The 26,962-nt window shown below is 44.8% G+C and overlaps 1 protein-coding gene across 1 annotated transcript; it reads right to left on the bottom strand.

The window, feature by feature from the left end:
- Positions 1 to 1,443: 1,443 nt before the first annotated feature.
- Positions 1,444 to 25,026, bottom strand: LOC115147443 (TGF-beta-activated kinase 1 and MAP3K7-binding protein 1-like). Its single transcript, XM_029689683.1, has 12 exons — positions 24,754 to 25,026; positions 24,021 to 24,151; positions 22,149 to 22,302; positions 21,809 to 21,895; positions 21,341 to 21,479; positions 18,401 to 18,517; positions 17,638 to 17,749; positions 8,574 to 8,718; positions 8,078 to 8,291; positions 3,665 to 3,830; positions 2,424 to 2,513; positions 1,444 to 2,311 (listed from the first exon to the last, which is right to left on the bottom strand). The coding sequence occupies exons 1-12, from the start codon at positions 24,784 to 24,786 to the stop codon at positions 2,164 to 2,166; spliced, it is 1,536 nt and encodes a 511-aa protein (XP_029545543.1). The 5' UTR covers positions 24,787 to 25,026; the 3' UTR covers positions 1,444 to 2,163.
- Between the last annotated feature and the right edge of the window lie 1,936 nt (positions 25,027 to 26,962).

Here is a 26,962-nt window from a genome sequence, read left to right as displayed (position 1 = left end):
TTTTAAGAATGTGAAATGTCAGAATAATAGTAGAGAGAATGATTAATTTCATCTTTTATTTCTTTCATCACATTCCCAGTGGGTCAGAAGTTTACATACACTCAATTAGTATTCGGTAGCATTGCCTTTAAATTGTTTAACTTGGGTTAAACGTTTCGGGTAGCCTTCCACAAGCTTCCCACAATAAGTTGGGTGAATTTTGGCCCATTCCTCCTCACAGAGCTGGTGTACTGAGTCAGGTTTGTAGGCCTCCTTGCTCTCACACGCTTTTTCAGTTCTGCCCACAAATCTTCTATGGGATTGAGGTCAGGGCTTTGTGATGGCCACTCCAATACCTTGACTTTGTTGTCCTTAAGCCATTTTGCCACAACTTTGGAAGTATTCTTGGGGTCATTGTCCATTTGGAAGACCATTTGCGACCAAGCTTTAACTTCCTGACTGATGTCTTGAGATGTTGCTTCAATATATCAACATCATTTTCTTACCTCATGATGCCATCTATTTTGTGAAGTGCACCAGTCCCTCCTGCAGCAAAGCACCCCCACAACATGATGCTGCCACCCCCGTGCTTCACGGTTGGGATGGTGTTCTTCGGCTTGCAAGCCTCCCCTTTTTCCTCCAAACATAACGATGGCCATACAGTTCTATTTTTGTTTTATCAGACCAGAGAACATTTCTCCAAAAAGCATGATCTTTGTCCCCATGTGCAGTTGCAAACCGTAGTCTGGCTTTTTTATGGCGGTTTTGGAGCAGTGGCTTCTTCCTTGCTGAGCAGCCTTTCAGGTTATCTCGATATAGGACTCGTTTTACTGTGGATATATACTTTTGTACCCATTCCCTCCAGCATCTTTACAAGGTCCTTTGCTGTTGTTCTGGGATTGATTTGCACTTTTTGCACCAAAGTACGTTCATCTCTAGGAGACAGAACGCGTCTACTTCCTGAGCAGTATGACAGCTGCATGGTCCCATGGTGTTTATACTTGTGTACTATTGTTTGTACAGGTGAACGTGGTACCTTCAGGTGTTTGGAAATTGCTCCCAAGGATGAACCAGACTTGTGGCGGTCTACTTTTTTATTTTTGTAGGTCTTGGCTGATTTCTTTTGATTTTCCCATGATGTCAAGCAAAGAGGCACTGAGTTTGAAGGTAGGCCTTGAAATGCATCCACAGGTACACCTCCAATTGACTCAAATGATATCAAATAGCCTATCAGAAGCTTCTAAAGCTATAACATCTTTTTCTGGAATTTTCCATGCTGTTTAAAGGCACAGTCAACTTAGTGTATGTAAACTTCTGACCCACTGGAATTGTGATACAGTGAATTATAAGTGAAATAATCTGTCTGTAAACGATTGTTGGAAAAATGACTTGTGTCATGCACAAAGTAGATGTCCTAACCGACTTGCCAAAACTATAGTTTGTTATTAACAAGAAATTTGTGGAGTGGTTGAAAAACAAGTTTTAATGACTCCAACCTAAGTGCATGTAAACCTCCGACTTCAACTGTACATAAAATATATATAACCATACATAAAATAAACATACGTCAGATATACATGATTTCATAACTATCAAAAAAATGTAATCACTTCAACTGCCCATCTCTCCTCCAATCAGCCACTCTCCAGACCAAACATGGATAAAGAGGAGAAAGAGAGAGTGAAGAGGCAGGTAGAGAGTAGGAGGGAGTGGGGTGGAAAGAGAGATCAACGAAGAGCTACAGTAACAGGAGACAGCTGAGATGAGTCCCTTCACTTGTCAGCTCCTTATGTAATGTGTCACCCGCACTGATATCCCCACATCATTCATTCATCCTCCTTCCCACCTCCCTCCCTTGTTCACAGACAGACTGATAACCCCACATCATTCATTCATCCCCCTCTCCTCCTTCCCACCTCCCTCCCTTGTTCACAGACAGACTGATAACCCCACATCATTCATTCATTAGGCGTGTAATAAACACGTTATCGGCTGTAGTAAAAGGAATAGTCATGATAAAGTAAAAAAATAGAAATACGTTTCTGCCCAAGGATGCCATATCAGACGCTCTAAATCTCGACAACACCGCCAAAATCCATCACACAACCCCTCCAATACATTCCTATACCTCCCTCCTTCAAGAGCAGTTATCAGTCTCTTCACCCCAAATCTTGTCCCCCTCCATCACTGAGGCCCCAGCCCGGCTGAGGACCCCTGTGTCCCCAGGAAGTCTCCGTGGTCCGACCCCCACAGCCGGTAGAACTGGGTGAAGTCAACATAGGGAGGGACCCGTCCGGTCTCGTCTGGCTGCACCGCCTGGCTGCCACGCTGTCTGGAGAGAGTACAATACAAACTATATTTTAGTCAACATAATCTTCCTAGAAACAGAATAGAAACCATCCCGCCTGGGATTTGAACCTTCTCTAACCCACCGAGCTACCTACCTGAAGAGGCTGCCTCCGTCTCCTGAAGAAGAGCTGGAGCTCTGGGTGGTCTGGTTATTGGTGGAATGGAGCGTGGTGGTGGGACTCTGGCTGCGGGGTGGGATAGGGGGTGGGAGGGGGGCGGGTGGGCGAGGGGGGAGAGGGGGAAGAGAGGGAAGAGGGGAGAGACAGAGCTCATTTATGGACTGGAGAATGTCAAGGGAGGAACGGCGGATGGCGCTGGGTAGAAGGAGCGTGCTAGAGGTGGCGAAGGAGGTGAGGAGAAAGAGATGGATGGAGGGAGGGAGGGGGAGTAGAGCAAAAGAAAGGGGGGAAATAATAGACAGATGGAGGATGGGAAAGCGATGGAGCAGGAGGAGATTCAGAGAAGGAAAATAAATAAGGAATGAAGGAAAAAAAGACAGCAAAGTAAAGAAGGGTAGAAGGAATGAACCAATCAATGACTCAGAACAGGGACCATGCACATGCCTCTAAGAACAACAAAATAACATGAAGCCAACGTGTGGTCTTACCTCGGGCCAACAATTACACTATGGTTTATCTGAAATGACCCTAACAAACCCAAATGAAAACCTAAAATGAACTTAAAACTAAAATTATGCAACTGGCTATGAAACCATCGTCTACACTTGTTGGAGTATGGCCAAGAACACAAGGTCATCCATGCCTGCAGAAAGCATCCTAATCAAGCCAGGGTGGAAGTGTGTGTTTAGCTTGGTGGATGTGTGTATGCGTTCGGGCTGGGCGATATATCGAGAATACCAGTATAATGGTATGGATCCACATACCGGTATAAATTTTAACAATACACTCTTCAACTATATTTTGATACAGTGCTACATGAAATGAAAAGTTCTACATATTGGACTACATCCCTGTCAGTCTTGTCCTAGTGTGTATACAACCATCAGAATGGAGAAAGCCCATTCAAAGCCCATTCAAATCCCTTTCATTTCATCTGTTGTCATGCTAGGCTCATGCACTACTCATAAAACACAGTCTTCTATTCACTAACATCACACAAATATTGTCATATGATGTGTTGGCCATATCACCCATCTCTAGTATGTGTGTGAGCATGCCTGCATTTGTATCCTCTTCCAGTGAAAGAAAGCTGTGTTAGTCCTGTTGGTGAGTGTGTGTGTGTGTGTGTGTGTGTGTGTGTGTGTGTGTTATTAGCTCGGTGTGTGCGCACTTTGGGTGAGTTGCTATGGATACATGGCATATATGATATATATTACCTAGGTGTGTGTGTGGGTGTGCCCTCCTCCAGAGTGGAGGCTGTGTTGGTCCCGTTGGTGAGGGTACCCCCCTGAGAGGGCATGACCAGGGAGAGGGTGACGCTGGTCTTACTGGTGCTGCTGGGGCAGTTGGAGTAGGGCACCGACACTGGGTAGATACGTCCACCTAGAGGAGAGACAGTAGAGAGACAGAGTACATCAGTATTATAGTAGTAATATAGTGGTGCTGGGGCAGTCAGAGAAGGGTACTGATGTAACCGATGTGAAATGGCTAGTTAGTTAGCGGTGGTGCGCGCTAGTAGCGTTTCAATCGGGGACGTCACTCGCTCTGAGACTTGAAGTAGGGTTTCCCCTTGCGTTGCAAGGGCCGTGGCTCTTGTGGCGCGATGGGTAACGATGCTTCGGTGGGTGTCAGTTGTTGATGTGTGTAAGGGTCCCTGGTTCGAGCCCGGGTTGGGGCGAAGAGAGGGACGGAACCTACACTGTTACACTGACACTGTAGATACAACCACCTGGAAACATAGTAAACTAGAAGTAGAAATGTTTGTTGAATTAGATGAAGAATTCAAGCTTTCCTGTTCATTTGGTATTGAGGTCTGCCTGCAGATGACCAGCAATGCATCTGGAGACCGTTTGAATGTATGAGAATCATTTTGAAGAATATGAACTGAGGTATAACTCAGACCCTCATTGGCCAGGTTCATGCTCTACACTGAAGGCTCTTGACTCTGTGTATCATGCAGAGACATCTAACTCACCATTGTGATCTCTACAGTGCTGTCAGGTGGACATCAGTAGCAACACGCAGGCTCAAACACGGGTACATTCTTATTTAGAAGACCATTATAAGAAACCTGTCATTTTATATATCCTCTCTTCTAGCATGAAATGAGAACACATACAAACTCAGATCTCAATCTTGTTTTATGCTAACAGTCCCTTTCATTATTCAGCCCCTGAGCTTGAATTCCCTCCAAGCCAACCTAAAACTCCAGGACCTGGTCTTGAATTCCCTCCAAGCCAACCTAAAACTCCAGGACCTGATCTTGAATTCCCTCCAAGCCAACCTAAAACTCCAGGACCTGATCTTGAATTCCCTCCAAGCCAACCTAAAACTCCAGGACCTGGTCTTGAATTCCCTCCAAGCCAACCTAAAACTCCAGGACCTGATCTTGAATTCCCGACAAGCCAACCTAAAACTCCAGGACCTGATCTTGAATTCCCTCCAAGCCAACCTAAAATTCCAGGACCTGATCTTGAATTCCCTCCAAGCCAACCTAAAACTCCAGGACCTGATCTTGAATTCCCGACAAGCCAACCTAAAACTCCAGGACCTGATCTTGAATTCCCGACAAGCCAACCTAAAACTCCAGGACCTGGTCTTGAATTCCCTCCAAGCCAACCTAAAACTCCAGGACCTGATCTTGAATTCCCGACAAGCCAACCTAAAACTCCAGGACCTGATCTTGGATTCCCTCCAAGCCAACCTAAAACTCCAGGATCTGGTGTCCCCGGAGGAGTTCAAAGGACAAATAGATGAACAGGTTATTGAGACATGTAGCTGTTCCTAGTTGTCACCCCATTGCCTTATATAAGGAAGCCTGTTGTTTTACACTTCACACATGCCTGCCTGCCTGCCCGCCCGCCCGCACGCACACGCACACACACACACAGTTTGCTGTTGTATTTGTGCTGTTGCCAGTGTCTTCTGTCTGTGTTTAGTCTTACATTGTTGTGAGTTTTTATCCCCCGTCCCCACAGGAGGCCTTTTGCCTCTTGACAGGCCGTCATTGTAAATAAGAATTTGTTCTTAATTGACTAGCCTGGTTAAATAAAAGTGAAATAAATAAAGGTGAAATAAATACAATTTCATCGTACCTTGTGAGTGTTTCTGCTCTCTGTGTATGTGTCTCTCCTCCACCTACCCAGTGTGGGGTGTGTATCTCCTCCACCTACTCAGTGTGGGGGTGTGTCTCCACACCTACCCAGTGTGGGGGTGTGTCTCTCCTCCACCTACCCAGTGTGGGGGTGTGTCTCTCCTCCACCTACTCAGTGTGGGGGTGTGTCTCCACACCTACCCAGTGTGGGGGTGTGTCTCTCCTCCACCTACCCAGTGTGGGGGTGTGTGTCTCCACACCTACCCAGTGTGGGGTGTGTCTCCACACCTACCCAATGTGGGGTGTGTGTCTCCACACCTACCTAGTGTGGGGTGTGTGTCTCAACACCTACCCAGTGTGCGGTGTGTCTCCACACCTAACCAGTGTGGGGTGTGTGTCTCCACACCTACCCAGTGTGGGGTGTGTGTCTCCACACCTACCCAGTGTGGGGTGTGTGTCTCCCACCTACCCAGTGTGGGGTGTGTGCCTCCCACCTACCCAGTGTGGGGTGTGTGTCTCCACACCTACCCAGTGTGGGGTGTGTATCTCCTCCACCTACTCAGTGTGGGGGTGTGTCTCCACACCTACCCAGTGTGGGGGTGTGTCTCTCCATCACCTACCCAGTGTGGGGGTGTGTCTCCACACCTACCCAGTGTGGGGTGTGTGTCTCCCACCTACCCAGTGTGCGGTGTGTCTCCACACCTACCCAGTGTGGGGTGTGTCTCTCCCACCTACCCAGTGTGGGGTGTGTCTCCACACCTACCCAGTGTGGGGTGTGTGTCTCCACACCTACCCAGTGTGGGGTGTGTGTCTCCACACCTACCCAGTGTGGGGTGTGTGTCTCCACACCTACCCAGTGTGGGGTGTGTCTCCACACCTACCCAGTGTGGGGTGTGTGTCTCCCACCTACCCAGTGTGGGGTGTGTCTCCACACCTACCCAGTGTGGGGTGTGTGTCTCCCTACCTACCCAGTGTGGGGTGTGTGTCTCCCTACCTACCCAGTGTGGGGTGTGTGTCTCCACCTACCTAGTGTGGGGTGTGTGTCTCCACACCTACCCAGTGTGGGGTGTGTGTCTCCACACCTACCCAGTGTGGGGTGTGTGTCTCCACACCTACCCAGTGTGGGGTGTGTGTCTCCACACCTACCCAGTGTGGGGTGTGTGTCTCCACACCTACCCAGTGTGGGGTGTGTGTCTCCACACCTACCCAGTGTGGGGTGTGTGTCTCCACACCTACCCAGTGTGGGGTGTGTGTCTCCCGACCTACCCAGTGTGGGGTGTCTCCCCCACCTACCCAGTGTGGGGTGTGTGTCTCCCCCACCTACCCAGTGTGGGGTGTGTGTCTCCCACCTACCCAGTGTGGGGTGTGTGTCTCCCACCTACCCAGTGTGGGGTGTGTGTCTCCCACCTACCCAGTGTGGGGTGTGTCTCCCCCACCTACCCAGTGTGGGGGTGTGTCTCCACACCTACCCAGTGTGGGGTGTGTGTCTCCCCCATCTACCCAGTGTGGGGTGTGTGTCTCCCACCTACCCAGTGTGGGGTGTGTGTCTCCCACCTACCCAGTGTGGGGTGTGTGTCTCCCACCTACCCAGTGTGGGGTGTGTGTCTCCCACCTACCCAGTGTGGGGTGTGTCTCCCCCATCTACCCAGTGTGGGGTGTGTCTCCACACCTACCCAGTGTGGGGTGTGTGTCTCCCCCATCTACCCAGTGTGGGGTGTGTGTCTCCCCCACCTACCCAGTGTGGGGTGTGTGTCTCCCCCACCTACCCAGTGTGGGGTGTGTGTCTCCCCCACCTACCCAGTGTGGGGTGTGTGTCTCCCACCTACCCAGTGTGGGGGTGTGTCTCCACACCTACTCAGTGTGGGGGGGTGTCTCCACACCTACTCAGTGTGGGGGTGTGTCTCCACACCTACTCAGTGTGGGGGTGTGTCTCTACACCTACCCAGTGAGGGGTGTGTGTCTCCCCCATCTACCCAGTGTGGGGTGTGTCTCCACACCTACCCAGTGTGGGGTGTGTGTCTCCCCCACCTACCCAGTGTGGGGTGTGTGTCTCCCCCACCTACCCAGTGTGGGGTGTGTGTCTCCCCCACCTACCCAGTGTGGGGTGTGTGTCTCCCCCACCTACCCAGTGTGGGGTGTGTGTCTCTCACCTACCCAGTGTGGGGTGTGTGTCTCCCCCACCTACCCAGTGTGGGGGTGTGTCTCCACACCTACTAAGTGTGGGGGTGTGTCTCCACACCTACTCAGTGTGGGGGTGTGTCTCCACACCTACTCAGTGTGGGGGTGTGTCTCCACACCTACTCAGTGTGGGGGTGTGTCTCCACACCTACCCAGTGTGGGGTGTGTGTCTCCACACCTACTCAGTGTGGGGTGTGTGTCTCCACACCTACTCAGTGTGGGGGTGTGTCTCCACACCTACTCAGTGTGGGGGTCTGTCTCCACACCTACTCAGTGTGGGGGTGTGTCTCCACACCTACTCAGTGTGGGGGTGTGTCTCCACACCTACCCAGTGTGGGGTGTGTGTCTCCACACCTACCCAGTGTGGGTGTGAGCGCGCCGTCGGCCAGCGTGTAGTTGAGCGTGCGTATCAGCAGCGTCATGTCTTCGTGGCGGGAGCAGTGGGACGCCCTCTGGCGTCCGCTGGCGTAGACATCGTGGTGTAGCCGCTTGACCCGCTCCACCACCGACTGGGCCACGGCCTCTAGGGTTCCCTGTTGGGCTAGTTCTGCTGCTACCATCGCTACCATCTCCTAGAAGGGGAGGAGAGAGGGGAAAACAATGCAACGTTTCATCTCATGGGGAAATCAACTGAAATCAGTAGGGAGAGAGAGGGAAGGAGGGAGGGAGGCGAAGGAGGAGAGGTAGAGAGGGGTAGATGATGTTGGAGTTGGGAAGAGGAGAGTAAGAGGTGGTGGTGAACTATGACGATTGGGAAAGACTAGCACCGTCCTCCTTGGACCGAGGTCTTTATCAAAGAAGCTTGTTGTGAATGTATTGGTTAAGAGGTTCATTGGATAAGCGAATACACCCACCTGATTGGCCTGTTCAGGTCCGTGGGCGGACTCAAGGGCTTTGATGAGCCCCTCTGACATCAGCAACAGGAAGCCCGTCACGCCCTCTAACGATTGGCTGGCCTGGATCTCCGGCTCTGCTATGATCGGCTTGTTCTTGGCGGCGCTGATGGTCGTGGGCGGGGCATGGGGGAAAAGGAATAAGACGGACAGATCGAAGGAGGAGAGTGATAGCGAGGGAAAGAGAAAGGAAAGACAGGAGAAAAGAGAGGGATGAGATAGAGGTAAACGATATGAGGAAGCGCAGCAAAACGTTGTTTCCAACCTACAATACAATCTAAAGTGGGTCCTACAGCTATTGTATGCAGTAATCATGTGCCTATGAGTTATAGTGTTAGCACTGAGGCGGTATGCCCTAGTAGGAAGTCCACTGTGTGCAGCTCACCCTGCACTAACATACAGAACATGAGCATGTCTACTTCTGCTAAGCAATGAAAACAATCAAGCATCCCAGAAAAGTGCTAAAAATAGCCCACGTTAACATATGTAGCTTAAGAAACAAGGTTCATGAAATCATGAACAACAGGTGACATTCATATTCAGACAATTTCTGAATCTCACTTAGATAATACCTTTGATGATATAGTGGCAGCAACACATGGTTATAGCATCTACAGAAAATACAGAAATGCCAAAGGTGGAGGTGTTGCTGTTTATATTCAGAACCACATTCCTGTAAAACTTAGAGAGGATCTCATGTTAAATACTGTTGAAGTAATATGGCTACAGGTTCATCTGCCTCACCTAAAGCCCGTTCTAGTGGGAAGCTGCTATAGACCGCCAAGTGCTAACAGTCAGTATCTGGATAACGTTTGACATGTTTGTTAATGCTTGAGATAAACAGAGAGGTATATTTTGAAAGGCTTTGATCACAATGCTCACTCAAGAGAAAGCTTCAAATTGTAACTAGCGCCTGCAACCTTGTTCAGGTTATCAGTCAACCTACCAGGCTATTTACAAACAGCACAGGAATGAAATCATCAACCTGTATTGATCACATCTTTACTAATGCTGTAGAAATTAGCTTGAAAGCAGTATCCAGATCCATCGGATGTAGTGATCACAATACAGTAGCCATATCTAGGAAAACCAAAGTTCCAAAGGCTGGGCCTAATATAGTGTATAAGGCGTCATACAAACAGTTGTGCAGCAATTTCCTATGTTGTTGATGTAAAGAATATTTGCTGGTCAGTGGTGTGTAATGAGGAGCAACCAGATGCTGCACTTGACACATTTGGGAAATTGCTTATTCCAGTTGCTAATAAGCAGCACCCATTAAGAAAATGACTGTATAAACTGTTAAAACCCTGTGGACTGATGAGGAATGACAAAATGTTTGGTTGAGAAGGGCGAGGCAAAAGGAATGTGAAATTAGTCTGGCTGCACAAGCGATTGGCAAAAACACTGCAAATTGAGAAATCATGTTACTAAACTGAATAAAAAGAAACTATACTATGAAACAAAGATAAATGATATAAAGAATGATAGTAAAAAGCTTTGGGGCACCTTAAGTGAAATTTTGGGCAAAAAGGCAAACTCAGCTCCATCATTCACTGAATCAGATGGCTCATTCAACACAAAACCCACTGATATTGCCAATAACTTTAAGGATTTTTTTCATTGGCAAGATTAGCAAACATATGTATGATATGCCAGTAACAAACGCTGACATTACACATCCAAGTATAACAACTGATCAAATTATGAAAGACAAGCATTGTACTTTTGAATTCCGTAAAGTGAGTGAGGAAGAAGTGAAAAATGATTGTTGTCTATCAACGATGACAAGCCACCAGGGTCTGACAACTTGGATGGAAGATTACTGAGGATAATAGCGGATGCTATTGCCACTCCTATTTGCCATATCTTCAATCTAAGGCTAATAGAAGTGTGCCCTCAGGCCTGGAGGGAAGCTAAAGTCATTTCGGTACCCAGGAATAGTAAAGCCCCCTTTACTGGCTCAAATAGCCCACCAATCAGCCTGTTACCAACCCTTAGTAAACTTATGGGAAAAATGGTGTTTGACCAGATACAATGCTATTTTACTGTAAACAAATTGACAACAGACTTTCAGCATGCTTATAGGGGAAAACATTCAACAAGCACAGCACTTACACAAATGACTGATGATTGCTGAGAGAAATTGATAAAAAGATTGTGGGAGCTGTTTTGTTAGACTTGTGGCTTTTGACATTATCGATCATATTCTGCTGATGGAAAAACATATCTGTTTATGGCTTTATACCCCCTGTCTACCTGTCTAACAGAACACAGAGGGTGTTCTTTAATGGAAGCCTCTCCAACATAATCCAGGTAGAAACCTTTACTAAGGACATGAGTGATGATCCTGAGTGTTTCCTGTTTCCTGTTTCCGGTCACAACTTGCAGACTTGTTTACGCTGTTGTGCGTTTTTGTTGCCGTTTTTACTTTGCTACCTGACGGTCTTTACTTTTTCATTACCGTATATTTTTACTTTTTCCCTCACTCAACTTTTTTCTCATTCAACTCTCCTACCCCGGAGGTTTTATCTGGACATGGTTCGTCAGGACTTCAAACAGCCGAAGCTAAGTAACATTAACATGATGCCTTCTAATTGCAGTCGTTGTACTCATAATATACAGGAGAACGATCGCCTTACGGCAAGGATAGCTGTGCTGCAAGCCCAGCTTCAGACGCAATCGTTAGGCAAGGGTAATTTCAGTGTAGGAAAGGATGAAACAGCGTCTGTGCCACCAGTAAGTACAGATAGTAACGTTAGTATAAACCCCCTCGCACGGTCCCCGCAGCCGGACATCTTTCTCATGGCTTCTGGAGGGAAACGCTGTAGGAATGCTCAACCGGTGTCGCTTATTCAGCCGACAGAAACTTTCAACCGGTTCTCCCCGTTAAGCGAGTCGGAGTCGGAGGCCGAGACTTCTCTGGTCTCTGCTCCTCCCGTTGTGGGGTCTGAGACGCCGACGGCTCCCACCATTAGCTCTGACAAATTGAAAACCCTAGTCATTGGCGACTCCATTACCCGCAGTATTAGACTTAAAACTAATCATCCAGCGATCATACACTGTTTACCAGGGGGCAGGGCTACCGACGTTAAGGCTAATCTAAAGACGGTGCTGGCTAAAGCTAAAACTGGCGAGTGTAGAGAGTATAGAGATATTGTTATCCACGTCGGCACCAACGATGTTAGGATGAAACAGTCAGAGGTCACCAAGCGCAATATAGCTTCAGCGTGTAAATCAGCTAGAAAGATGTGTCGGCATCGAGTAATTGTCTCTGGCCCCCTCCCAGTTAGGGGGAGTGATGAGCTCTACAGCAGAGTCTCACAACTCAATCGCTGGATGAAAACTGTTTTCTGCCCCTCCCAAAAGATAGAATTTGTAGATAACTGGCCCTCTTTCTGGGATTCACCCACAAACAGGACCAAGCCTGGCCTGCTGAGGAGTGACGGACTCCATCCTAGCTGGAGGGGTGCTCTCATCTTATCTACGAACATAGACAGGGCTCTAACTCCTCTAGCTCCACAATGAAATAGGGTGCAGGCCAGGCAACAGGCTGTTAGCCAGCCTGCCAGCTTAGTGGAGTCTGCCACTAGCACAGTTAGCGTAGTCAGCTCAGCTTTCCCCATTGAGACCGTGTCTGTGCCTCGATCTTGGTTGGGCAAAATTAAAAATGGCGGTGTTCGCTTCAGTAATCTTACTAGTATAAAGACCTCCTCCATTCCTGCCATTATTGAAAGAGATTGTGATACTTCACATCTCAAAATTGGGTTACTTAATGTTAGATCCCTCACTTCCAAGGCAGTTATAGTCAATGAACTAATCACTGATCATAATCTTGATGTGATTGGCCTGACTGAAACATGGCTTAAGCCTGATGAATTTACTGTGTTAAATGAGGCCTCACCCCCTGGTTACACTAGTGACCAAACCCCCCGTGCATCCGGCAAAGGCGGAGGTGTTGCTAACATTTACGATAGCAAATTTCAATTTACAAAAAAAAAAACAATGACGTTTTCGTCTTTTGAGCTTCTAGTCATGAAATCTATGCAGCCTACTCAATCACTTTTTATAGCTACTGTTTACAGGCCTCCTGGGCCATATGCAGTGTTCCTTACTGAGTTCCCTGAATTCCTATCGGATCTTGTAGTCATAGCAGATAATATTCTAATTTTTGGTGACTTTAACATTCACATGGAAAAGTCCACAGACCCACTCCAAAAGGCTTTCGGAGCCATCATCGACTCAGTGGGTTTTGTCCAACATGTCTCTGGACCTACTCACTGCCACAGTCATACTCTGGACCTAGTTTTGTCCCATGGAATAAATGTTGTGGATCTTAATGTTTTTCCTCATAATCCTGGATTATCGGACCACCATTTTATTGCGTTTACAATTGCAACAAATAATCTGCTCAGACCCCAACCAAGGAAGATTAAAAGTCGTGCTATAAATTCTCAGACAACCCAAAGATTCCTTGATGCCCTTCCAGACTCCCTCTGCCTACCCAAGGACGTCAGAGGACAAGAATCAGTTAACCACCTAACCGAGGAACTCAATTCAACCTTGCGCAATACCCTAGATGCAGTTGCACCCCTAAAAATTAAAAACATCTGTCATAAGAAACTAGCTCCCTGGTATACAGAAAATACACGAGCTCTGAAGCAAGCTTCCAGAAAATTGGAACGGAAATGGCGCCACACTAAACTGGAAGTCTTCCGACTAGCTTGGAAAGACAGTACCGTGCAGTATCGAAGAGCCCTCACTGCTGCACGATCATCCTATTTTTCCAACTTAATTGAGGAAAATAAGAACAATCCGAAATTTCTTTTTGACACTGTCGCAAAGCTAACTAAAAAGCAGCATTCGCAAATGGAGGATGGCTTTCACTTCAGCAGTAATAAATTTATGAACTTTTTTGAGGAAAAGATCATGATCATTAGAAAGCAAATTACGGACTCATCTTTAAATCTGGGTATTCCTCCAGGGCTTCATTGTCCAGAGTCTGCACAACTCTGCCAGGACCCTGGCTCAAGGGAGATACTAAAGTGTTTTAGTACTATATCTCTTGACACAATAATGAAAATAATCATGGCCTCCAAACCCTCAAGCTGCATACTGGACCCTATTCCAACTAAACTACTGAAAGAGCTGCTTCCTGTGCTTGGCCCTCCTATGTTGAACATAATAAACGGCTCTCTATCCACCGGATGTGTACCAAGCTCACTAAAAATGGCAGTAATAAAGCCTCTCTTGAAAAAGCCGAATCTTGACCCAGAAATTATAAAAAACTATCGGCCTATATCGAATCTTCCATTCCTCTCAAAAATTTTAGAAAAAGTTGTTGCGCAGCAACTCACTGCCTTCCTGAAGACAAACAATGTATACGAAACGCTTCAGTCTGGTTTTAGACCCCATCATAGCACTGAGACTGCACTTGTGAAGGTGGTAAATGACCTTTTAATGACGTCAGACCGAGGCTCTGCATCTGTCCTCGTGCTCCTAGATCTTAGTGCCGCTTTTGATACCATCGATCACCACATTCTTTTGGAGAGATTGGAAACCCAAATTGGTCTACATGGACAAGTTCTGGCCTGGTTTAGATCTTATCTGTCGGAAAGATATCAGTTTGTCTCTGTGAATGGTTCGTCCTCTGACAAATCAATTGTAAATTTCGGTGTTCCTCAAGGTTCCGTTCTAGGACCACTATTGTTTTCACTATATATTTTACCTCTTGGGGATGTCATTCGAAAACATAATGTTAAATTTCACTGCTATGCGGACGACACACAGCTGTACATTTCAATGAAACATGGTGAAGCCCCAAAATTGCCCTCGCTAGAAGCCTGTGTTTCAGACATAAGGAAGTGGATGGCTGCAAATTTTCTACTTTTAAACTCGGACAAAACAGAGATGCTTGTCCTAGGTCCCAAGAAACAAAGAGATCTTCTGTTGAATCTGACAATTAATCTGGATGGTTGTACAGTCGTCTCAAATAAAACTGTGAAGGACCTCGGCGTTACTCTGGACCCTGATCTCTCTTTTGAAGAACATATCAAGACTGCTTCAAGGACAGCTTTTTTCCATCTACGTAACATTGCAAAAATCAGAAACTTTCTGTCCAAAAATGACGCAGAAAAATTAATCCATGCTTTTGTTACTTCTAGGCTCGACTACTGCAATGCTCTACTTTCCGGCTACCCGGATAAAGCACTAAACAAACTTCAGTTAGTGCTAAATACGGCTGCTAGAATCCTGACTAGAACCAAAAAATTTGATCATATTACTCCAGTGCTAGCTTCCCTACACTGGCTTCCTGTTAAGGCAAGGGCTGATTTCAAGGTTTTACTGCTAACCTACAAAGCATTACATGGGCTTGCTCCTACCTATCTTTCCGATTTGGTCCTGCCGTACATACCTACACGTACGCTACGGTCACAAGACGCAGGCCTCCTAATTGTCCCTAGAATTTCTAAGCAAACGGCTGGAGGTAGGGCTTTCTCCTATAGAGCTCCATTTTTATGGAATGGTCTGCCTACCCATGTGAGAGACGCAGACTCAGTCTCAACCTTTAAGTCTTTACTGAAGACTTATCTCTTCAGTAGGTCCTATGATTAAGTATAGTCTGGCCCAGGAGTGTGAAGGTGAACGGAAAGGCTGGAGCAACGAACCGCCCTTGCTGTCTCTGCCTTGTCGGTTCCCCTCTTCCCACTGGGATTCTCTGCCTCTAACCCTTTTACAGGGGCTGAGTCACTGACTTACTGGTGTTCTTCCATGCCGTCCATGGGAGGGGTGCGTCACTTGAGTAGGTTGAGCCACTGACGTGGTCTTCCTGTCTGGGTTGGCGCCCCCCCCTTGGGTTGTGCCGTGGCAGACATCTTTGTGGGCTATACTCGGCCTTGTCTTCGGACGGTAAGTTGGTGGTTGTAGATATCCCTCTAGTGGTGTGGGGGCTGTGCTTTGGCAAAGTGGGTGGGGTTATATCCTGCCTGTTTGGCCCTGTCCGGGGGTATCATCGGATGGGGCCACAGTGTCTTCTGATCCCTCCTGTCTCAGCCTCCAGTATTTATGCTGCAGTAGTTTATGTGTCGGGGGGCTAGGGTCAGTCTGTTACATCTGGAGTATTCTCTTGTCTTATCCAGTGTCCTGTGTGAATGTAAATATGCTCTCTCTAATTCTCTCTTTCTTTCTCTCTTTCTCTCGGAGGACCTGAGCCCTAGGACTACCTGGCATGATGACTCCTTGCTGTCCCCAGTCCACCTGGCCATGCTGCTGCTCCAGTTTCAACTGTTCTGCCTGCGGCTACGGAACCCTGACCTGTTCACCGGACGTGCTTGTTGCACCCTCGACAATTACTATGATTATTATTATTTGACCATGCTGGTCATTTACGAACATTTTAACATCTTGACCATGTTCTGTTATAATATCCACCCGGCACAGCCAGAAGAGGACTGGCCACCCCTCATAGCCTGGTTCCTCTCTAGGTTTCTTCCTAGGTTTTTGGCCTTTCTCAGGAGTTTTTCCTAGGGAGTTTTTCCCAGCCACCGTGCTTCTTTCACATGCATTGCTTGCTGTTTGGGGTTTTAGGCTGGGTTTCTGTACAGCACTTTGAGATTTCAGCTGATGTACGAAGGGCTATATAAATAAATTTGATTTGATTTGATTTGATTTGATGGCACTGGCCCTGAGTAAAGCCAGTGTGTCTATGTATGTGGATGAATCAACACTATACATGTCAGCTACTACAGAGAGTCAAATCACTGCAACACTTAATGAAGAGCTGCAGTTAGTTTCAGAATGGGAGGCAGGGAATAAGTTAGTCCTAAATATTTTAAAAACTAAAAGCATTGTATTTTGGACAAATCACTCACTAAACCCTAGACCTCAACTAAATCATATAATAAATCATGTGGAAGTGGAGGTGACTAAACTGCTTGGAGTAACCCTGGATTGTAAACTGTCATGGTTAAAACATGTTGATACAACAGTAGCTAAGATGGGTAGAAGTCTGTCTGTAATAAAGCGCTGCTCTGCCTTCTTAACAACACTATCAACAAGACAGGTCCTACAGACTCTAGTTTTGTTGCACCTGGACTTCTGTTCAGTAGTGTGGTCAGGAGCCACAAAGAGGGAGCTGGGAATATTACAATTGTCTCAGAACAGGGCAGCACGGCTGGTCCTTAAAAATACACGGAGAACTAACATTAATCATATGCACGTCAATCTCTCATGGCTCAAAGTGGAGGAGATTGACTTCATCACTACTTGTTTTTGTAAGAAGTGTTGACGTGCTGAATGTACCGAGGTGTCTGTATAAACTACTAGCACACAGCTCGACACCCATGCATACCCCACAAGACATGCCACCGGAGGTCTCTTCACAGTCCCCAACAGACTATAGGAGGCACACAGTACTACATAGAGCCATGACTGCATGGAACTCTATTCCACATCAGGTAACAGATGCAAGCAGTAAAACAGATAAAAATACACGTTATGGAACAGAAGGGACTGTGAAGAGACACACACACACAGGCACAGACACACATGATAAGACACACACGTACACAAGGACGTTGTATTGTAGAGATGTGATAGTAGAGTAGTGGCCTGAGGGAACACACTTAATGTGCTGTGAAACGTGTTATGAAATGTGATGTAATATTTGTAACTTCCTTAATGTTGCTGGTCCCCAGGAAGAGTAGCTGCTGCCTTGGCAGGAACTAATGGGGATCCTTAATGAATACAAATACAAAAGTGGAGCGTTTTTCCACTTGAAATCTCTTGTACTCAGTCTACCTACCGCTATGCAGCACTGAAGAAATCCAATTGGAAACTCAATTAAGTGCATTTTTCTGTGGATAACTTGAATCCTATTCAAAGATCCAGCTTTATATTCATCCGTTTGGCTCGGCTACAGAGGACAGCAGGAAATTGGACTTCTGAGCCTTTGTGTGTGTGGGGGGGTGTGTGTGTATAAATGGATGTACATGCGTTAGTGTGTGTGTGTGTGTGTGTGCACCCCTACCTCAACAGATCTATATCTGTGTAGTTATATTTAACCCTGTAGTCTCCAATCCTCCTGGTGCTGCTCTGACCAGCTATCAGAGCTGCCTGACGAAGACCAGACACATCAAGACCTGGGGGATGGAGGAGAGGATGAGGGGTAAAGTGGGATGAGGTGGAGAAGAGACAGGAGGAGAGGTGAAGGGGAGCGGAGGATGAGATAAGGGGAAAGACAGGGTGGGAGGAGGGGATGAGGTGGAGAAGAGGAGACGGGGGGAGAGGTGAAGGGGAGTGAACGAGGAGGGAACAAGGAAACAGCAAGAAAGGGAAGAGGAGGGCAGACGTAAAGGACGAATGAAGGAGAGATGGGTGGCGGTGATGAAAGTAAGAGAGGAAGGGGAGGAGAAGAGAGGGGAGGGGAGGGGAAGGAGAAGAGGTCACCTTCAACCAGGGTATGAGTTTTCCAATGAATTGACCCCCATTCCATTTTAAAGGCAGACTCAGCAGAATGACGTAGGTGCACAAAGTAAACAGCCTAGTGGGTCAATTTCCACAACAACTAAGAGTGTTGAAGCGCAAGGCTCAACTTCTCCCGTAGCTACCAGGCTGTAACAGCGTGAAGTGAACCCATGCACAGACTCTGTGTGTGTGTGTGTGTGACTCACCCAGCCCAGCCCAGCCTGTGTCTGTGTGTGTCTGTGTGTGTGTGTGTGTGTGTGTGTGTGTGTGTGTGTGTGTGTGTGTGTGTGTGTGTGTGTGTGTGTGTGTGTGTGTGTGTCTCTCACCCAGCCCAGCTAGTCTCTGGAGCTCGTCCTCGTTCTCTGTGGTGTGAGGTCGTCCAATCTGGATCACCTGGTTCTGACCGTCGCTGGTCGACTTACACAGCAGGGCCCGGTTGGTACCTGGACCACAACACAACCATTAGGCCACAATACAAACACAACCTGTTGGTAAGATATCCTTCTCCTCTTATAGGACTTACACAGCAGGGCCTGGTTGGTACCTGGACCACAACACAACCACCCATATTAATTAAATACAGTAAGAGAGTTTGGTTGGTACCGGGACCAGAAACAGAACATAATCCAGTATTGTATAATAATACCATTTCATTTTATTGATTGATTGGTACATTGATCAATTAAAAGTCTGACACAGACATCCTCATCACTAAGATCCCTGACTGAAACCAGTCTGAAAGTCACTGTAATGGAGACCTCACTTATTGATTACTTCATTCATTAAATGGCTGGAATTCACTATCTCACACACAAAAGTTCCAAAGTTGTAATGATGTGCAAATAGTTAAAGTACAAAAGGGAAAATAATCTCTCTCTCTCTCATATAAACCAGTAACCGAAAGGTTGCTGGTTTGAATCCACGAGCCGACTAGGTGAAAAATCTGTCAATGTGCCCTTAGCAAGGAACTTAACCCTAATTGCTCCTGTAAGTCGTTCTGGATAAGAGAATCTGCCAAATAACATTTACATTTCGTTAATAATAATTGACAAATTAAATGGTTGTAATTGTCTATTAATTGGTCTTTCTGGCTTTAAGACCAGTTGATTAGAATCAAATAACCTGTCCATAAATAAATCAAATATACTGTCCATAAATAAATCAAATATACTGTCCATAAATAAATCAAATATACTGTCCATAAATAAATCAAATATACTGTCCATAAATAAATCAAATAAACTGTCCATAATTAAATCAAATATACTGTCCATAAATAAATCAAATATACTGTCCATAAATAAATCAAATAAACTGTCCATAAATAAATCAAATATACTGTCCATAAATAAATCAAATATACTGTCCATAAATAAATCAAATATACTGTCCATAAATAAATCAAATATACTGTCCATAAATAAATCTAATATACTCTCCATAAATAAATCAAATATACTGTCCATAAATAAATCAAATATACTGTCCATAAATAAATCAAATAACCTGTCCATAAATAAATCAAATATACTGTCCATAAATAAATCAAATATACTGTCCATAAATAAATCAAATAAACTGTCCATAAATAAATCAAATATACTGTCCATAAATAAATCAAATATACTGTCCATAAATAATTCAAATATACTGTACATAAATAAATCAAATATACTGTCCATAAATAAATCAAATATGCTGTCCATAAATAAATCAAATATGCTGTCCATAAATAAATCAAATAACCTGTCCATAAATAAATCAAATAACCTGTCCATAAATAAATCAAATATACTGTCCATAAATAAATCAAATAAACTGTCCATAAATAAATCAAATATACTGTCCATAAATAAATCAAATATACTGTCCATAAATAAATCAAATAAACTGTCCATAAATAAATCGAATAACCTGTCCATGCTGGTGGGTATTAGCTTGGTTAGCATAATTGTAGAGGAGACGTTGTTTACGTCTTGTGTTCCTGACCGTGGCATTGCAGCAACTTCTACACCCCTTCACATCTCAGCAGAAATAAAACATAACAAGCCCATAGGACACACACACACACACACACACACACACACACACACACACACACACACACACACACACACACACACACACACACACACACACACACACACACACACACACACACACACACACACACACACACACACACACACACAAACACAGTATGGAATGAGTCAGGCGACTCCACAGCTGGAAACACTTTTCTCCCTTAAAGGTTCCGTTTCATTGCCAAGGTCACCTCTCCACTTTGACCCTGACCTGTACATAGCTGGTGAGGTGGACTGAACAGTCTCCTTTTCCTCCTCTCCACCACTCCCTCCCGTAATGAACAACCTTTCGTTTTTTTCTCCCCCTAAAAAATACATAATTTTCTGCCCTTATTCCGACACTTGAAAACCCCAAGTGTCTTTTCTCCTTCATTCCTCCCCCTTCTTTCTTTGTCTTTTATTTGGCCCCCAAATCCCAATTTGAGACGGGCAGAGAGGTGGCTAACCATGGAGGGAAAAAAGGACCCCAAATGGCCAGTCTGGAATAGTTGAGACCAAATCGTAGCTTTAAAGATCCTTTACAATTATGGAGGACTTAAATCACCAGTGGAGTTTATTTCCTATGAACCAATGACTGACACACACACACATGTCTGGATGGAACAGCCAGACAGATGGTATAAGGCCTATTGGACCAATGAGAAATGATTATGAGAATGGGTCTGGTTGTTATATCAACCCACGGTGAAATCCTCAGGGAATGTGTGTGTTCATTTTAGAAATCTCTTTCTGGCTTTCGGCTAGAATTCTAATTTCCTACCAGAGTGGTCTGGCTTTTGGATTTTTCTCAAATAATATGTTTAAATGTTTTTCCTGTCTCTGGCTTCGGGGGTCACAGACAGAGAGACACACACACACACACACACAGACAGATGTTGACGAAGAAAAGAGTTACAGGGCAGAAAGGCTAGAACAAGGCCTGTTGACGTTCTGAATATCATTTCTAACAGGTGTTTTGATTCAGAGAAGTAAAGGTCATTATAACTGTGTGTAAAAGGTCAGTGAGGACATAAAAAGCCCTAGGAGGTGTAATTGTGTTTGTTTGTTTACATGGCTGTGGTCGTGTTAGTGCAAGGCTGTGCTCCTGAATTTGTGCCTGCATGTGAGCTTCCTGTGTGTGTGTGTGTGTGTGTGTGTGTGTGTGTGTGTGTGTGTGTGTGTGTGTTGAACAACAGTACGTACCCACGTTGGCGATGTAGAGCTTGTTGTTGTGTATCAGAGCCACAACAGCGGTAGCTCCACCAGACACTTCCTGCTCCAGGTCTTTCAGCCTCTCAGAAAGCTTCTGACTCTGGGGGGAGAGCTGGTGGAATGATACTCCCTGGTGGAGGGGGGAGGGAGATGTAGGGGAGGGAGGGAGAGGTGGGGGAGGGAGGGAGGGAGAGGGAGGCAAAAAAAAGAAGAAGATGGTAATAGGAGAGAGGAGATTAAGAGATTTAAGAATGTTAGTTAAGGTCGATTAAATGGCTAATGAGACTATATTGATTCCCAATGAGTACATTCTAATGTGAATTAAAACTGTGGTTGCCAGGGAAATCAACGGTGCAAAAAGATCTGAAATCTAAGTAGCAGAAGGAAACTTAACACGCTATAATAATAGTCTCAAGTCTACACTGTGTGTGTGAGTGAGTGACAGAGTGCCATGCTTACCTCAGGTAGTTGGGATATAATAGTAGCCTTCTCTGCAAGAGCGTCACCGATTGTCTCAAAGTAACTCTTCTCTACAACGTCGAAGGCCTTAGGATAAAACAAGGGTCGATGGTATAAACATTGAAATAGCATTTCTTATGATATGATGCTTCTGCGAACGCGTTCTACCTAGAGCAGACAGGCAGACACGCTGATTCAAAGACATAACAGTCGATATCTCTCTCTCTCACACACACACACACACACACACACACACACACACACACACACACACACACACACACACACACACACACACACACACACACACACACACACACACACACACACACACACACACCTGTGAGAGAATTCTGCGGACATCAGCGTCAGTGTGTGTAGACTTGAGCTGACCCAGAAGCAGTTCTGCTGTCAGACACTGAGAGACGAAGCTGGACACTCTGCTCCCATCAAACCCATTAAACACTCCATACAGGAAACAGCCTTCCTCACCTCTGATTGGACAGAAAGAAACAACTCTTTGTCTCAGTGGTCAAAACAAGAACAACTCTTATGTTTGATTGGTCTGTTGCGAGACACTGGTCAAGTTTGTTTTGCATGGCCCGGATCCCCCTTGTGGGCAGAGTTTGATTATTTTAGACCATTCCATTGGTACTAATGAGAAATCTCCACCCACGGGGGCACCGGGCCATGCAACAACAAACTCACCCATTGAGACACAAAGCTGGACCCTGCTCCCATCGAACCCTGTACAGGAAAAAGCCATCCTCACCTCTGATTGGACAGAATACAACTCTTTATGTCTGATTGGTCAATATTCCTAGAACTCTTACTGGCTGTGTAATCTGCACAGATCACCAGCCTTGGAAAGTGTGAGTATGGAAGCTACATACGGGTGTGGGTATACAGCAGGGCTTTCTCTTTTTTGGCCCACGACCCCACCATGTAAAACGTGATGTAATCAACAACGGCCAATGTTTACTTTTTTAATTGGGGCTATGACAGTCTATTACAAATCCCTCTGACAGTACTTTTGACAGTATATCAATATGAAGGAAGAATGGTTTGAAGTAGGGCCGGGATGATACCAGTATTGCAATATTGTTTCCATGGCAAAAATGAAAAAAAGAAGCAGTATTAACTCTCTGGTCCTTTAAAAACCTTCTGTATGTAAAATATTGTGTGCAATAGATTGGAAAAATAAATACATGTGACTCTGGATGACAAAATAATGTTTGTTTCCAACATAAGGGCTGTTTTTCTAAAGAAGTTAAATCCGCTTCATGTTTTATTTACTTGCCATGATACTAAAGTCCCGGCCCTAGTCTGAGGTGACTGAAATGCATCAGAAAGGTATTGGGAAGTTCAGAAGCTCATCAGGCAATACTTTTGTTTGATCTTCTGTGTAGAAAGATAGGGCCTAGTTCCACCCTCCCTAGTCTGATGTAGTGTGTGGTCTTGTCCAATCTGTTCTACTGAGGCTTGTGGGCATTGTAGAGGGAAACAGCAGACACAAACGTGTTTCTGAGAGTCTCATCTTTCAGTAATGGGGTCATAAAGCTTTTAAAAGATAGAGCCACAATTGTAGGAAGAAAATAAAAACTGCTCTGTTTATTACAATTCAATTAAAGGGCTTTATTGGCATGGGAAACATCTGTTTACATTGCCAAAGCAAGTGACATAGATAAACACAAAATTCACTAAACATTACACTTACAAAAAAATAAACAAACATAAATATAGGTTGTATTTACAATGGTGTTTGTTCTTCACTGGTTGCCCTTTTCTTGTGGCAAAAGGTCACAGCTGCTGTGATTGCACACTGTGGTATTTCACCCCATAGATATGGGTGTTAATCAAAATTGGATTTGTTTTTTGAATTCTTTGAGGGTTTGTGTAATCTGACAACCGCATCTAGTGGCTAACAGAGGTTACTACGTAACCCCGGTTCTATGAACCAAGCAATTGGGGGGGGGTATCTAACAACCACATTTTCAAAAGTCACAACCCCTTGTTTGGGCAATGCTGGTATACAGGGACATATCCATGGCTCCAGTAGCATTTTCAGACTGCCAAGCCAAACTATGCTGGCTTGAATATGTTTCTTGTTATTTGGTCCTTTCCAGCATGGTTCCCGTAGCTATGGTGGATATGTAACCAGGCCAGGACAGCTGGCCTTAAAGTGTGAATCAGGCTCAGGTGACTTAGTTACCTGAACCTGAAGTGTCCGTCCTCGTTGGGGTGGCTCTGGGTGTCCTTTCCGTCGGGTCCGTAGGTACAGTTGGGGGCCGTGCCCACCCCGCACATCTCACACAGGGGCAGGTCATCTGTCCAGCTCTGATGCTACCAGGGTGGAGATTGAAGAATGACATTAGCTATTGTGTTAGAGTCATAGCGATCCTACTTATGTAGCCCAATTCTATGGTTTTAGTGTTCAGAATTTTCTGACAACCATTGAAATGATCCTGCTACTTGGCCTGCTTAATTGTCTCCTCAGACTTCTGCTTCAGTTTAGGCTTTGACGACCATAGAAACTACAATATTCACATAGAAACTTAGGCTCACAGTGTAATATTAGCAGAAAACGAAGTTGGTGTGTTCAGAAAATATCCCTTTCTTCACTATCACTACTATTTGGATAAAACCCAACTGACCCGTGGCTAAGAAAATCGCCCCTTAAATAGTAACTAGCTAAATACATATAAATTGCCAAGTGAAGAACACACACTTAGTTAGCTAGCTGACTAAGCTAGCAATGTTTTTAGCCATGTTAGGCTAGCGGCGGATGTTGCTGTTTGCGGCACACCCGCACAGGGCCCGTGAAGTAGTTGTTTCAATTGTCCTTTGGAGAGTTAGATTACTTTATTCAAACAACACAATGTGACTGTTTTTTTTTTTAAATCAATAAGCACGTCTACAAAAGGGAGAAATCGTTTTTGTCTTACGCTTTGCATCATTTGCCGACGCTGAGACGCCATCTTTGATGGAACTCTTTGTGGACAACTTTGACCTTGCGCAGCGATTGCGCATTGGCACACGTTGATCTTCACGTCTCGTTGATTTTCACGTCAAATGTGCTTAAAAAGCAGTAAAGGGAGATATCTGAACTTGTACAAATCAATCAAGTTTGTCCTTCATGCCTGAGCTTCTTCTCATTACTCTTTCTTCTCATGACTCTTGAGCAACCCAAACGGAGAGCAATCATTCAAGATAGTTTATCAACTAAAGACTGTTTGCTACTGTAAAACAAGTTTACCTCTAATGTCCTTTATTATAGCGCCATCATGTTGACATGTGTTGTAATGACATTTCGAGAGTCGAGGAAGAGGATGGAACATTTATTAGTTAGAGTCAGATGTGCTTTCTGAAAGCAAGAACAACTTTAGAAATCCGACATATTATTATTCTCTTTCCGCTGGCACATGTAGCGACAAAACTGTAAAAGCTACCAATACCAAAACAACTTTGAAATGTGCAGGCTCACTGTCCTCAGTGTTTGGTGCAAATGTCAGCTGTTTAATAGTGATACATTTTCAATACTATTAGTACAAAACTCACAGTTGTAATACTTCCTGTCTTATGTTCAGAACCTTTCATTGTGCATTCATTGGCTTCATCTTTCACTATCTAAGTAATTTATGCAAAATCAAAGTTCATTATGAAATATTTGCTGTAATCACAAATACAATATATACTATTCAGCAGACAGTCATGCCTGCATCCCAGGACTCAAACCCACTACCCTGGTGTTACGAGTACCATGCTACCCTGGTGCTACAAGTACCATCCTCTACCAACTGAGCTACAAAGGATAAGGATAGCCTCACTGTTTAATCACTACATACTAACATTTAATACGACCTCCACTATTATTGGCACCCTTGATAAAGATTTGCAAAAAATACATAGTAATACAAATACCCAGATATATTTGAAGTGAAAAAACATTTGAAAATTATATTAATTTTATACTAATACAATTGCTCAGATGTTAGGCCCCCAGAACATATATATTTGGCCCAACAGGCAATCAGCAAGCAGTTATCTTGCCCCCAGGGAGCCATGGAAGTGAATAGAAAGGTGAACCTTCACACAGTTGCAATGTTTTGTATAAACCGATGTATATATCGATATCGTATCGAACAAATGCCAATGATATCAGTTTAGATTGTCCATATCGGTGCCTATCACTCTAAAAAAGACAGACAGAGTGTCAGTTTAGCCACTAATTTCAGTTTATGGAGTGTGCTTGCTGTTTGCCTTGCTCAATCATTTCTATTTATCTACAAAGGATTGCTACAGTACACTTTTAACTCTGTACCTAGATATTGCCATTCACAACTATTGTTAATTGTCATGAAAGGCCAGCTTTATTCATCTCTGTACCTAGACAGTGACATTCACAACTATTGTTTAGATTTATTCAATTAAACTATAGGATACTGTACATGTGATCATGTTTGTTCTATTAAATTCAACAGTGATATTCAATTCTACAGTTCTATTCAATTCTACAGTTCTATTCAATTCTACAGTGCTATCCAATTCTACAGCTCTATTCAATTCTACAGTGCCATTCAATTCTACAGTTCTATTCAATTCTACAGTGCTATTCAATTCTACAGCTCTATTCAATTCTACAGTGCTATTCAATTCTACAGTTCTATTCAATTCTACAGTTCTCTTCAATTCTACAGTGCTATTCAATTCTGCAGTTCTTTTCAATTCTACAGTTCTATTTAACTCTATAGACTCAGTCAGTATTGAATAGAACGTTACGACCCCGCCCGCCTTGGCGGAAACAACTCTTGGTCAGCCCATTGGCTCACAGCAAAAACTTCACCTTTTTCAAACGCAATTTTCATTCAAATGCCTTGACTGACATCTCTTTGAAACGCCCATGTAAAGCAACTTGGATGCAGTGATCAGTGTTGCAGTAAAATCTTCTAAAGTAAATATGGTGATACATGAAGCAACTCAAACAACTGAAATTGCATCAATGATATACATCTCCCGTTTGGCATGTCTCTTGTGATGCGGTTCACAGCAGCACTGACAGATGTGTGGACTTGAAAATGTCCATTGCTCATGTTTCTTGGCCCAAGCAAGTCTCTTCTTCTTATTGGTGTCCTTTAGTAGTGGTTTCTTTGCAGA

This window comes from Salmo trutta, chromosome 14 (genome assembly GCF_901001165.1).
Source record: "Salmo trutta chromosome 14, fSalTru1.1, whole genome shotgun sequence".
NCBI lineage: Eukaryota > Metazoa > Chordata > Actinopteri > Salmoniformes > Salmonidae > Salmo > Salmo trutta.
Note: the sequence above shows the minus strand (reverse complement) of the source record. Positions and strands in the feature narration are given on the sequence as shown.